Consider the following 15,184-nt stretch of genomic DNA (forward strand, 5'->3'; position numbering starts at 1 on the left):
AAACCAACTCACACACACACCGAACGAGAGAGGCATAGAATGAACTAGCGGTAAATGCATGAACAACGCCGGCTTGCCTGTCATGAAATTTGTATCTGTATCTCAGCGGCTGTTGCTGCCCTCGTTCCCTCCCTTTCTCCGCTCTCTCTTTCTCTCTCTCTCACTCTCTGTTTGACTCACCCCCGCCCCACCTCACCTTCTGCTTCTTCGCTCTGCGTCTCGTGCTCATTTTCCGTTGTATTTTTCGATGCAGTCGCCCCGTGGATTTCATTCCCTCTGCGCACTTCGAACCGATCGCTCGTATCGCTCCCGGTACTCGAAACCCGATTCCGAATCCGAATTCGAAACGAACCCACAACCGAAATCCGAATTTCAAGACTCGCCGGACTTCGACTTCGATACCGATTCGAATTCCTTTTACGCGCTAATTTATTGAACACTCTTGAAGGCCTCATAAAATTCAGAAATTACGCCTTTAGCATATTGTGTTTGTGTTTGAAGAGCAAAGTGTAAACAATCCCGAAGAATTTATTCCCATAACTGAAGAAAAATGGGTCGCCTTTTCCAATACAATCGCTTTGGCGCCACGGATAACATCAACAAGAACATCAGCAAAAAGGATACTCAGCATAAGAACAAGATGGTAAGTCTCCAAGATCCTTGTGTACTAGTTTTAAACGCCTTGAAACATTTATGGTTTTTCGTTGGGATATCTCAAGTCCCATTTCGAAACCTCTTAAGATTTTTACACTAAAGGAATTGGTATAATTTCTGAGTTATAAGGATACTTGTTCCCCAGTCAGTTTAGATTTGTTTAGCTCGTATGACTTGCAAAAGCAAAGATTCGTTATCATCTAAGACTTTTAAAGGTTAGTCTAAAGATTTGTTATCTTTTAAAGGTTAGTCCTAAGCCGTTTTGGTCCTTAAAGATCCTTTCTTAAGAAATTTCTTTGTGAACATCGTTCATAACCGTGGATCTATACACCTAGTAGGTATTACCTTAAGTATGGCTAGTTTGTTGTTAACAGTTTTAAAATCTGATGGTAAATACTAAATTAATATTTCATAAAACCTTTAAGTATATACACTCTAAGATCAATTTCTCGCCATGACTCAATCCATCTTCATAAATATCCATGCCCTTGATGACTCAAGCTGTTCTGGGCTTTGTAGAATCTAACAGTCTATGCCCATTTCACACTCCCCACACACCATCGAAATATCTCTGTAGCCGACCCACGCACACTTAGCACTATCTACAGTGAACTCCCCGCTGAATCGACCAGCTGAGGGGCGGAAAGGGGGGCATGGCCAAATTCAAAACACGAACGACAACAATTAAAATGATTTAGTGTCACAGATACCAGAGACAACAACACCGCCACACAAAGCCAGAAACAACAAACATCGACAGCGCAGCATAATAAACTCGACTGTCGACGTAAATCAGTGGAACACTAAATCACATAGGGCCAAATAAATATGATTTGCATAAAAACTAAATCAAAGTATATATGCAAACAGAGGGCGTTCTTAAAAAAGGGGCCATATTATGCGACCTAAGCTGCGCGTAAATCTGAATTCAAATAAATCAAATTGTAAATGCAGCCTGATTTCTGGCGATAAGTAGAGCAAACAGCGAAGCCCGTTTTGGGAATTGAAATCAAAACATATGTCGGTCCCATAAAGATAGTGATTGATTTGACAAAATGCATTTCTATATGCAAACAAAGCGCATATGTTATTTGTTTTGGATGCGAGATAAGCACTAACTAGGCTTTATCGTCTGGCCGCGATGCCTGAAAGGCGATAGGCCCGATAGCTTAATTAAGACAAACTACCTTTCCCGGCTACCTGAATGCAAAGTCAACTTTCCTTAAGTCCACAGCTACTTTGCTTTACTAATCTCCTTATTTGACTTGGTATCCGTAGATGCTGCACAGAGATACACAGATACACAGATACAGAGCTATAACAATGCTCCGACATTTGAGCAGCATTTATCAAAATATTTGTTTAAAAGAACCACGACGAACCGAGAAAAGTTTGTAATTTTAAACTGAATGACAGTTTGCGTTTTTGCCTCCTTCTTTTATGCCGACCTCTGCATTTTTCATCCACTCATTTTTCACTGGAATTGACACCCATCGCCTTCTGTTTCTCGACTCTTTGGATTCCCTTTTTGTTTTGATCTATGAAAATCTGTCTTCCTCACCTTTTATTCAATTTTTGTGTGGATTTGGTGTAGGTGTTGGTTGTTTTGGCTCCCAAAAGGATTGTCTTTTGAAATGGCCTGTCTGGGTGTGGCCGCAACGGGAGTTCTTTTACCAAGAAGTCTCGAGTCCTACAAAAGAGTTCTTCAAACTGAAAGGGGCCAGAATGCGCCCTCTTACGAATAAGAAATATCCCTTGGATCTCTGGGTATAAATCGCTCGACACCTCTCCGAAAACCCCACCGCTTCCGTTATCAAAATCTATTACCAGACACAGACTGTTTACAGAGCCAACTGAACTGGCTGTGCTGACAAACGATTTCAATTAGCCGCTTCGCAACAGATAAAAGGCATCTCGCCTATCGCGGGTCAAAGATACAAAACGGAATCGTCACGAACTGCAGAACCGACACATAGATACATTAGTATGTACTGAAAGACCAGAACTAATAAAATTGTCACACAACTGGTGGTTCTGACTGAAATGACCAGACCATATGCTGTCTGTTTGGTAGGGATGGTCTGAGGAAGGAGGGAACTGCAACCATATTGCTAGATTAAAATCGGAGACAATTAAGACGGCGAAGATAAAATCGACTTTGCAGCGTTCTTATTAAAGTGAACTGCGCTTATGAAGTGTTTATGAACAAGAGATTATTATTGTTCGGATGAGTATTTGACTACATTTTATTGGGCTGGCACATTTTTAATTAATTAATGAAAGGGAAACTCTTTATAACAAACATTTGTCAGAGAAGTAATATGACCCATCTTCATTAAAGATAATTAAATAAAAAAACGTCGAATTTAAAACATATTTGAATAATATAAAACCAACCATCTATCATACATTTAATAAGGCACACATTTGATTAATTAAAATGATAAACTTGGGCATTTAATGTCTTAGACTAATGATGCTTAGTTGCCTACCCATCTTATTTAAATTTGGACCTTCTCTTACGGCTTTTAATTATAATAATCATGCAAAACATCGAGATAATATCATGATGCTTGTCCATAAATATGGAAAGAATTCAAAGATCACTTTCCGCACAAACTTTGTTGAACAGACAATGGATCCGAGCGATTTGTGCTGGGGAAATCAGGCTGAAAGCATTTTCCTCCTCGTGTGGCTTATGATGCCATGCTCTGGTGCCTTCGACGCCCTGCCTAAGTGGATTTCCTCGACTGCAGAGATCCCGTGATGGGCCTCATAATTCTCGATGAGATGCAGCTAAAATAGAATCAACTGCTGGCGACGATTAGCAGCAATGAGCTGAGGCATTTAAATTCTAAGGCATTTTAATGCACTTTTCCCCAAGAACTCTGGGCTCCCTTTCAAGGCCAGTGATTAATGTTTATTTGGCCGTTCGTGTTCTACACATGTATTTACATATATGTACTTCCAGGCAGACTCTTTGATTTTTCGGGGGCCCCTAGAGAGACAGGCAGCTCTAAGGATAGAAAATTAATTGCACCGCTTTTAAGTGCATTTAATTAGGAATTTCCAAGCAGACGCCTTGTTCACTAAGCCAAAGATTTATTGGGGAAACTGCAATCTGCAGGCTGCACAAATTGATGAGCATAATTAAATAGCTGGCGACTGTGAATCCCATTCGACTTGCATGCATTGTAATTTATGCTCCATATTTTGCCCAACTCCAACTCCGTCGCCCTGGGTAAACAACAATTTCACTTATTTTCATGCCGTCTGCCGCCTCGACCATCAACTGTCTGCATTGTTATTTTTACGCTCGACTCAATATAAATTTTCGCCCCTCTACGTTTTGTTCGCCACATGCCACGCCATGAAAATGTAATGCAAATATGCAAAAAAGCTTTCAACGGGATCCGAACGGCCCTCAACCCTCTCTATATATCTACACTTTTTTCTGCCCCATTCCCCCTTAAAACTCATCTGACTACAAATAGTTTTTGGTTTTGGCTTAGTCTGGCCATCAGCCGGGAACCCAGAACGGAGCACCGAGAACCTAGCCAACATCATCGTTATCACCAGCCCGTTGTCCGTGTTTGAGTTTCATATGGCTTCCGACCAAGGATTTGTGTGCATTAGACGACTAGACTCGTGGAAAACTATTTGCAAGCCCAGTTACTAGACTTCCCTCCACACACTTTCCTCTGGCGAACTAGAGTTCTGGAAAAAGTTGTTAGAGTCTCTAATTAAATTGTTCACCATCTCTCAAAGTGATAAATTCCAAGAGTTCATTGCCTGTTCCTCAAAGGAAAAAAAAAAACTTGAGATTAATCTCTTGAACAACCCACGCACAAGAGAAGAAACCCCAATGAGATATGCCCATAAAATGCAATTAAAATTTCAACAATTTTCATTTGCATTTAATAAGCCCATTAAAATGGGTTTTTAAACACGCATAAAACACACGGTTGAAAAGAAACAACTCAATTCGTTTCACATTTCAATAATTTTTTATATGACCCAATTTTTTACACCTATAAAAATGCCACAAAAAAAAAACAAGGGGAAGCCATAAAAAAGCCAATGCCACATGCCACATGTGTCTAAACAAAGGATTTACCAGCCAAAGGCAAAGCTAATTGTAATAAAAAAAAATTTACAAAACACACCAAAAAGCTGAAACTATAAACATTTTTCCTGGCATATAAAACTAAATTAGTGAGAAAATCATTTTACGAGCCCCAAAAACGAACTCGTTTAACCAACTAAAAGAAAAACTGACTGAAAAGCCGTATTTTTTCAGGGGGGAGTTTGGGGGGAAAATGTGCGCGGGACGTGTTTTAAAAAATGTCATAAACTACTCGTAAGTCCATGTATCTCTGACATTTTGAAAGCCCCGACACGTGTGTCCGTGCTGGGATCACTTTGAGTTTCTTTTGGTGTGGCATAAAACTGTCAAATTAGCTGGAACTAAAAGCGAGATGACTACAAAATATTCAGAAATGCTCGACTAATGGCCCGGAGCCAAATGAAATATTACTAATTTCGATAGGAAAATGTCTAAAAGAATTTTTAAAAATTTCATTGATATTGTAGGAAGTGCATTTTTTGGAGTGGGCGGTCGAGTATTTAGAGGGAAGGAGTCTTGTTTTGGCAGCACAGCTGCTTTGGCAATTGGCCCAATTTGTGAGCGGATAAGTAGCCGGTTAGCGTTATTGCGGTTGCAATTTAAAAGCCACCAGTAACCACTTTTCGAGGTGGAAAGTTGTGGGTTGCCTCGAGTATGATGGGGTGGTGGTTTTGTTTTTCAAGACCCTTCGGCAGCTGCTTGATTTTCCAGAGGTTGCTCAAAAATTCAGGCATATGTCGGTGGGTGCCTCAAGTGGCGCACAAAGGAAACATTTCAATAAATTCATCGACTCACTCCGGGCACTTCAACTAATTTCCCCCCTTCTAAATGCACAATAAATGAAAATTTAACAACTGTTTTTATAAGGCCAAGAGGGAGAAGAAGAGCAAAGGGTCTATCCATTCGGTCTACCTACCTTCTTGTCTGTCAGCTGTCGAAGGTGCCTCGATTCGGTTACCTGCGTTTTTTATTGTAACACATTTTGATTACGAAAATATGCTAACACCTCGCAGGCCAAACAAAGAGCTCTTTGGCCAAGAATGGAAGGCCTGCAGTCCCGGGGCGCTGTTTCAACATCAATTAGAGCTCAACCTTTCCGCAGGGCAGGATCGGAATCTATAAACCAATTGGAGCGGGGGTTAGACCTATGATTATTGCATTAGCACGAACACCATCAAAAAGAACAGGGCCAACACGCCAACACCTTTGGGCCACTACTTCTACCGACTGCTGGATTTTATTTCGGGTCCAATTTTCTTTGGGCCCTATTATCATTGAAATTACGGTTCCTTTTCTTTGGCCGGACTTGTGCTGGCCCTGCCTTGCATAAATTAAAACTCATGTAGCTGCCAAGAATCGTAGCCATTAAACGCTTGTTGGCCCATTGTGTTTGATTTAAGCCGATAAAAGGTACACTTTTGAGGCATTTCACGCCGCTTTTCCACCGCCGAACAACTTTCAACAGATTTATGCGCTGCGTGGCCACATCAAAGAAAAACTCTTTTTTCCATGGCTCGTTGGCCACGAATTAACGGCCAACTGACCAAGATGTAGCAAACAATTTTTTTTTTGGGGGGGCCCCTCCATGTTTGCTCACATATAAACAAGATTTTCCATTGGAAATGCAAATCGATGGGATGGCCTGCAACGGAAGTCTGCACTTCCTTTGTTTGCGTACCCAAACCTCTAATTTATTGAATGTGTTGAATTATAAAGTCCCTAACCCCCAACCCCAGCCACTCGCCATCGAATTCAATTTCGTAATCCCACTTCGAGCTCTACCTGGTCGTCAGAGTTCCATTGTGTCCTGCACTGCGATTCAATCGATTGCTCATTATTTTGCCATTTTTCCTACGAGTGTGTGTGCGTGCCAAAGAGTGCCGAGAATTCACGGATCACAATGCACAATACCGAGGGGTGTATCTGGATGAAGGAGAGTGCTATTGCAGCCAGAATTACGGGGAAGCTGAAGAGATCGAAGCAGGGGGTGGCATCCCAATCCATAACCAAGGGTCCAAGCCAGTAGACATTATAGGCCATCTCCAAAGCCGAGCAATTCAGGTTCTCAATGTTTTCAAAATCGTACTTCCTTGCTTGAGCAGACATGTCTTCTAATTAAGTCTATAAGAAAATGGTTTATTACATATAAAAGTAGTATTTACCAAGGTCTCACCTTATTACAAGCGGTAAACCTTATGCATAAGTGTAATGATATGATAGTATATCGTTTTAAAATATATTGATTTTGACATTTCTAGCCTTAACTACTTAGTTTATTTTAAAAAAAATTTTCAACCAAGTAAAGTGTTAAATTATCCCACCTAAAAGTGAGAGGTATTTAAATATTTTTAAAGCAAAAGTAGGTGTTGGAAAAAGCCCACAAGCAACAACCCTCGACAGGAGCTGCATGTGAATATTTTATAAGCGAAATGAAAGGCAAATACGAGCAGGAAAAACAACGGACTGGCAAATTGTACAACAATGAACAAGTAGAGCGAGCGCATTACAAGGATATCACAGCAGCAGTGACCCAAAAGCATTAGCAAAAGCAGTCCTCGGGTTTTGAGAAGGGAGTTGGAATGGGTATGGCTATGGGTATGGGTATGGGAATGTAACTGAGAATGGGATTGGCCTAACAACAAAGGCGAAAGCAGAACAAAGCCAGGATAATGGGATGGCAGTGTGTGTTATCTCCGTGGCTGTTGCATAACAGCGTCCTTCGAGTGAAATGGGAAACCACGAGGTAGATAAGATTTATAGGGACAGGCCCCTGACACTTTCTACAAATTTCCTGACCAAAACTAACAAAAAAAAATCCATCTTGTTTGCTTTCGCCCGACAGCTACGCAATGCCATCAAATGTCCCGGCTACTCGGACATCTATGGTCAGTACAATAAGGACTCGGCCTTCGAGAAGTGCGGACAATGGAGCAACAAGCTGCAATTCTCAGCCGCCGGCGATATGGATAAACAAGAACCGATCCAGAGTCGCACGCACAAGGTCTACGACAGCATGAAGAATTTCCTGCACCGCAAACTGTTTGCACAGCCCTCGCAAAAGGAGCAGACCTTGAACGAAGAAGCCACCAGCGACTACGATGAGGTGTGTATGATATGATATTAACAATATTTCATTTAAAAATGTTATACCCAGAACTAAAAATTTAAGAACTGGAACCAAACCGAATTATGTAAATGACTATTTTGAAATGTGGAACCATTTTGGGTACAATATTGTGGTGATCCCGTAATTGTTACCATAACTTTAGGAACCCTTTCCTTGGATTAGTATATTAATTGGTTTTCTCCTTTCTTTTTAGCAGGACCTTCTCGAATCCTCGTACCATGCCGACGCGGAGGAAGAGGAGGAGGAACGCGATGCGGATTGCAGCTGCAGCTCCACTGGGGAAAGTACCACCAGCAGTAGCCCAACCACGCCCAAAAGATCACCCCAAAAGTCTCTACTCTCCCTCAACTGCTGGCAGAGCAGTCAGCCCAGCAGTGACTCCAATCCCGAAGAGGATGAGGAGGAGGAACCAGAGGAGGACTCCGATGCAGGGATCTCCGATTGCTGTCAACTGCTGGCGGAGAATTCCCCCAACTCCATGAGCAAACGCCGCCGAACTGCTCCCCTGTTCACCAGATACATCAGCGCCAACCAAAACTCCGATGATGATGATGATGAAGAGCCGGAGCTGCTGGCGTGTCCTTGGTATCAGCCCAGGATTACGGCCAAGGCGGCCATGGAGCACCTGCAGCAGGCCACACCTGGCAGCTTTCTACTGCGCCGCAGCACTCCACGACATTTCGAACTGGTCCTGCGTTTGGAGAGGAGCAATAAGGTCAAGACCTATCCCGTGCAGTCCACCCGGAACCAGATGTACCGCCTGAAAGGAGCCAAGAAGCAGTTCACCAGTCTAAAAGCCCTGATCACGCACCATTCCGTGATGGCCGAACAACTGCCATTAACTTTGGATCTTCCCAGGGAGCGTCATGTGGTGAAACCCTCATCGGTGCGCTATGCAGATGACTTTGAGCCACTGGAATCGCTGCAGCTACTCGGCATCCTGAAGAGTCTGCAGGCCAAAAGCATCGAGATATAGAAAATAATTATTACGAGGGGTTTCATGGGGCGGGCTAAATAATATCGAACTGCAAAGGGAACGATAGGTGAAATTAATTAGGAATTTGTTTGTTCTATGCATAAGTACTTGTGATATAGTTTACGTACTGGCGGGCTGAGCAACCCTCGAATTTAGTTAAGACTACCAACTAATTGAATTATTTTGTATCCGACATAGGGCTAAGTTTTCTATTGTGAAAGTGAAATATGAATAAAAATCGAACAATGGCATTCAGCAAAAACGCAACCCTCGAGAGTTTAATGTGACCACGCCCCGCAATCGATGCGTTTCCTGTTTTCCCCCGACCCATGAGCCCCCGAACCTCAGGAGTCCTCCATGGAGGGTTGGCCAGAGAACGCTTCACTTACATGTGATTAGCAATTCGAGTGGCCCTCGTTAATTTTTCAAGTGCGGCTCGTGGAGCCCTCGAATCAATTCGCACGGCAACATGTTGCGGGCAACATTTCGGTGGCATGAATAATTACACCCGCTGTATTAGTTAAAACATTCAGGGGGGAATACATTCTGCATTGTCAAGTGTTGTCATCGCACGCAAATTAATAACTTATAACACTTTTTAGGAGGATTAACAGATTTAAACTTGACATTTTAGCCATCCATTAGAATAAATGGAAATAAAAGAGATTACGAAGTTAAATAAAGTAATAGGATAAGATCAATTTAATAGAAAAACTTTATATAGCTATGTTAAGGCAACGTTCAAGCTTTGTGCGCCTACAAGTATGCTTTAAACATTTATTTATTGTTTGAATTTTACATTCCATTGACATTGTGTAACCTTTTTTTACACTTCATTTCTACATTTTACAAGCACATAAAAGTATGCAATGATTTATACAACATCCTAAACCGGAAAGTAAGGATAAACCCACCGAAACATAAAGAAATGTGATATAAAGCGTAATTATCAAGGGCTTAATAAAAATATTCCACTACATTCCCAATATTCCCCAATGTCAACAATATCGCTAAATCATTTCCTGTTTAGCCAGTGTGAAAAACGACCTTTTTATGGCCTATGATTGATATAGGATATTATTTGCTTTCACCAAATAAAGGCCATAACTCACAGATGGCCAACAATTGGCAGGCAAGTGCATAAAATATTTAAATATAAACTACAAATATTCGCACTGACATCGGCCGGACAAAAGCCGGACGAACTTTAACCCCCGAGGCCGTGGAAACAAAAGGCCATTAACAATAACGAGCCCTGGGAAAAAACATTGGCAAACAAATTACAAATAAATGGAAGCGCTGACAGCATTAATAACGTTACATCATTAATAAGCGAATCGAAATGAATACAATAACTGAAAATGGAAAATGTAATAATTATGACAATAAATTAAGTGATGGCGATGGGTTGGTTTCTTTTAGTTATTTATTTATTAAACTGACGCCAGTGCTTTCCGATTTAAATCGAAGTCACCCAATCATTAATTGCCTGCCAATCAGAGCGACCGCAAAATGGGAATATTTCAATGAAATTGTCTTCGGAATTACCAGAGCAAACATAAATGGAAATACCATTGACAACTGGATTGCTGGGGAACGAGAGTAATACTGTTCTCTATACACAACGAGGACTCTGGACTGGCAATATATCTACAATGGTTCACATCAGATTATAGTTTCCGATAAACGGAACATGATGGCATTACATCAAAGCTCTGGCGAGAAATCCTTCCAAATTTCAAGCGTTCTCATCCTTTTGGGTCTGCAACTCCTTTTGGTTCTCAACACTTGGACGTAATGGAATTCAAATTGAAATTCAAAAGGGAGCCGGAAGTGTGTGTCCAGGCATATGTGGGAATAAACATTCAGCATTCTCGCTAATGAAGTGCTTTCATCTGCAATGTATGCTGAGTTTTTTTTTTTTGCCCCTTTCACTTGAACTGTTTGCATAATTTTTGCACGAGTTTGTTTAGCTTTTCAATGCTGACAGGCTGAAAAGGCAACAAAACCGAGAGTGTCGCCCTGCAAATTTCATTTTCATTTGTGTATGCCTCACTAATTACGAAACGGTTTCAATAATTTCAGAGAAAGCATCTAAAATTCTCCCTTGGGAAAAAGCAAACACAAACAAAGGGTCATGCGGATGGTAAATTAATTAAATGTAAATTAGAAAGTGGTCGATTTATGATATTAAAATGGTGAATGGGAAACATAAAAAATGAATGGAATAAATCCTGATTTTATTATGTGCTAATGTTTTTTGACATCACAAAATCAATGGCTATTAATAAGAATTTAATTAATTAGTAATACTAAATCGGGTTACATGATTAAAAGCAGAAGAAAAAATTTCTATTAAAATATTAACAAAGGAAAGTAGGAGTAATTAAACTGCTTAAGCTCTAATAAACCAGATATTTAACATATTGTTTATCTATGAATCGTTTTATGAGCTCATTTTCTTGTTAGCTTGTTTATTTTATAGCTCAATATGAATTTCTTTGATCCTGAAAATTTGTTTATGGCTCGGTGGGTTCTCATTAAACCACTATACAATTTCAGAATCTATCTGACGACTCACCTCATACCCTTTTACAACCTGACCCCACCACAGCTAATTACAAGAACAGCTCTTCTATTTGAATACCCCCAGCCACGGCTGTCCATGTCCTGGGAAAATCAATAACTGACGACGAGTGCATCCATGAATGGTCAATCATTCAGCAGAGATTCTGGCTACCATTCATTCATCCGCATTACCAAAGGAGTTGAAACGGGAGCAGCAGGAAAGTCAGTGGTGGCAGGACCCCCAGCGATGAATGGCATTTGCCATGATGTTGCCTGGATTATCTTCTGTTTATATGGGATTTATTTGCCAGCTGTAAAGGAGGGGCCAAAGGATGCAGGATGCAGGAGCAGGAGCTGGGGATGGGGGGATGTGTTGCCATGACGGCCGCCGTTGCCTTTGTGCGCCTTTTGTTGCTGCGGATGCTGCCAGTCTGGCATTGCATAAATGTTTTGCCTTTTAATTAGCACGCATTTCACATTCGACATTTCAGCAGTGGCCTCCAATGCTGGCCTCTTAATGCGCTTAAAGCAGATCCAGCAGCCCCAATGATAATGATGGAAATACTGGCCAGCTGAGGAGAAAATTCAATCAGCCACAGCTTCGAACTTCCAGTCGAGTAATGCAATCTGAAGATGGCAAGACGTAGTGGAAGAACACTGAATAATGCACAGGGAGTTTCAGATGTCTATTCATAAAATATTGATTATAAAAACACTAGATTCAGACATTTTCGTTTGCAAGTTAGATAATATTGATTTAAAATATAATTGCATTTGAAAAAAAATATTTCTGTAGGGCTTTTGACTCTGCATATATTTTAAAAACCATGGCATCCTAGAGAAAGCAAACATGAATTTAAATATGTTTAGGTTGATATGCTAGTTCTTTTATATAATCCCACAAATATTCTCCTAATGGATAGTAAATTAAAAAATCAAACTTAAATGATTCTAAATTCTGAAACCAATTGTTTTAATTATTTGGCGGGAAAGTGTTTTATTAAGAAACTGCAGTATTGTGTCTAAACTTCTTTTTTGAAGTGCATAGACCACTAGCTTGCAGCAGTATGGCGGAAATTATGTGCCACTCGAGTGTCCAACGAGCCGTGACCCGAGTATGATGTAAGTCTGAGAAAGAAGTGAAAAAAATTGTGTCAGCAGGGGCACGCACAAGGATAACGAAACCGCCCCGGTGGCCGACTGACTGCCCTTATCCTTAGCTACGTGATCCTGCGACGACAGCAGCGCCAGAAAGTATGCAACAAGCAGCGCAAAGTGCACTCAATTGTTTAGCTGCCCCTGGGTTGAAAGACGGGGGTTTTTTAGAGGCGTGTTGCAGGTTCCTTTGTGGCTCACAATCTATATAAAACAGAAAATCAGTTGGCACTCGGCCAAGTGCATATTAAAAGCAGACAACACTCTGAGGTTGAGGCAATGATTTTAAAGAAGGCGGGCACAATTTTTAAACTAAAGGAATTCCCCAAGTATCCTTTCTATGTAATTGCGAACCTTATGGTAAGTAAATATTGACTCTTGAGTTATTTTGTCATCTGCCATAAGTAATTACCCTTTCCTCTCCTATCCTGTAAAACAAACAAAATAAATTAAAGAGATAATTGACCTAAATTGTTTGAAATTGTTTTCGATTGCTGATGGCTGTAACAACCCTTCTGGCTTAATATTGTTTGAGTCCTTAATCAACTACTTGTAATTATTCTTAAAGTTTAGACAAAACGGTTTCCATTTAGCAAGGAAAAACAATTAGGAGCTATTAATCCCCTAAATAACTTTGGCTCTTGGAATTTAATTATTTTAATTAGAGATTCCGTCAAATGTATTCCCTAAATCCACCTGAAATAATATAAGAAAATATTATCTTTCATATGTAAAACTGTTTCCTTTTTTAACCCATTAGTGATTAAAATAGTCTGTGGTTTCCAACTTCTCAGAATTAATTAATTATAATTCCACCCTCAGAAGGCTGTTAAAACTGTTATCCCATAGCCATAATGAGGCTTTCAGGATTTGCATCCCCGAATCAAACTGATTGCCCGTTTCCTTTTTGCTGCCGAAAGCCAGAGGAATAAATCAAAATCCCCATATGGTGCCTGCGCTCTAAACTTTTATCTTTTAATTTTGTTAATTAATCGATATGTTGGCTCCTTCCAGCGCCTTTGTCCCCCGTGGCCAGGCAAACAATTAGAGGAAAAGGAACATCCAGCTGGCAGAGCGAAACAGGCAACAGTCTGTGTCCCTTGCAGCAACAATGGCACACGGATGCCATCGACTCCCCACCATCGCCACCCCCTTTGGTTGCTCACATGATTTACAGTCTCAAAGCCCGGCGGCAAAAGTTAAGAAATGAAATTTCAAGAAAATTGCACAAACAACAGGAAGCCGGCAAAAGTAAGGGGATGAAGTGAGATCGGAGCTCCGAGGGCATTGAGCCAAAAGGAAATATTGTAAAACTGTGGCTATAAAGCATATACACGATACATATCATCCAGTGAGCAGTGGGTGGATGGGGAAACCAAAAATGTGAGCAGCACAAAAGTCGTTATCTTAATTACTTTTATAGCTTCGATTTGGGGCGAGTGGAGCAGTGGCAGTAACGCCAAAAAGGAAAAACAACAACAGGGACATGACAACTATAAGGAACAATTTTGGGAGGGTATGTGGAAAGCAAGGATACCCTAGAAATCTATATTATATATTCCAAAGCCGTAAGATGCCAAACCATTTTGATAATAGTACTATTTAGAACTCATTAATTTTATTGTCCATTAGTAAAAACTTTTATCAATCTTATACAATTAAAATACTTCCTTATTTTTTTTTAAATGTTATTTAGCTTAGAAAATAAATCTAGAAAAATATTTTGATTAAGTGTCGCATGACTTTTAGGTAAAGTAACCATAACATTTCAGTTTAGGCAAGCTTCATTTTGATATATTTGCTTGATAGTTGAAGAACCATATTTATTTTAATTGGATTTTATTGTCATTTCAAGCAATAATGCAAGCATAAAAAAGTTAGAGTAAATGCAATGTCATTTTTATTTACTTGGTAATAGCATTTGCAGTTCGATTAGTTAATTATGCAAGATTTAATTAAATATAATCCGATGAAAGAATTAATTGAACCAAATCCGATGAAAGATTTTATTATATAAAAACCATTGAAAGATTTAATTTGAAAAAATCGAACATTAAATAATTCATACAACGTTTTTTTAGGGCTTGATATATTTAGCTTAATAAAAATAAGCATATTTCATTGTTGATATAAAATTATCTAGCGTTGGGCGCCATGTATATATACCCAATGGGTACCCTTAGGTATAAATACCCCATAAACTAAGAATCGTCACATTTTGTGGATCTCGTAAAAACACTTAAAGCATTCGAGCGTCCTTAAAGTAACCACAAGATTTCCCCCAAAGATATGGGATACAAGGATATAACGAGTATGACATCAAACATGTGGATATATATCCACACAGACCACATAGCCAGCCATCAGATATGCTAGATGCTGCCTCATTACCCCATAGAAATCTCCGCATATTTCGCACTTCATTAAGTCACATTTTTCAACCTTTATCAGGGTGGGTGTGCCACTGCATATATGTGTGTTTGCCTAGTTAGCACACCAGTTAATTAACAGCTCGCGCACATATGTTGCTAGATGGCTATATGCCGCATGCATATAGTATATATGGTAGATTCAGGTT

The 15,184-nt window shown here is 40.1% G+C and overlaps 1 protein-coding gene across 2 annotated transcripts; it reads left to right on the forward strand.

Annotated features, from left to right (window-relative positions):
• Positions 1-261: 261 nt before the first annotated feature.
• Positions 262-9,150, forward strand: LOC119555056. 2 transcript variants are annotated; one of them, XM_037866255.1, is made up of 3 exons: positions 262-643; positions 7,623-7,883; positions 8,104-9,150. In XM_037866255.1, the coding sequence occupies exons 1-3, from the start codon at positions 551-553 to the stop codon at positions 8,881-8,883; spliced, it is 1,134 nt and encodes a 377-aa protein (XP_037722183.1). In that variant the 5' UTR covers positions 262-550; the 3' UTR covers positions 8,884-9,150. The 2 variants fall into 2 exon arrangements, with proteins under 2 accessions (XP_037722183.1, XP_037722182.1); XM_037866254.1 differs by having other exon boundaries at positions 263-643; positions 8,101-9,150.
• Positions 9,151-15,184: the final 6,034 nt, after the last annotated feature.

This window comes from Drosophila subpulchrella, chromosome 3L (assembly GCF_014743375.2).
Source record: "Drosophila subpulchrella strain 33 F10 #4 breed RU33 chromosome 3L, RU_Dsub_v1.1 Primary Assembly, whole genome shotgun sequence".
Taxonomy (NCBI): Eukaryota; Metazoa; Arthropoda; class Insecta; order Diptera; family Drosophilidae; genus Drosophila; species Drosophila subpulchrella.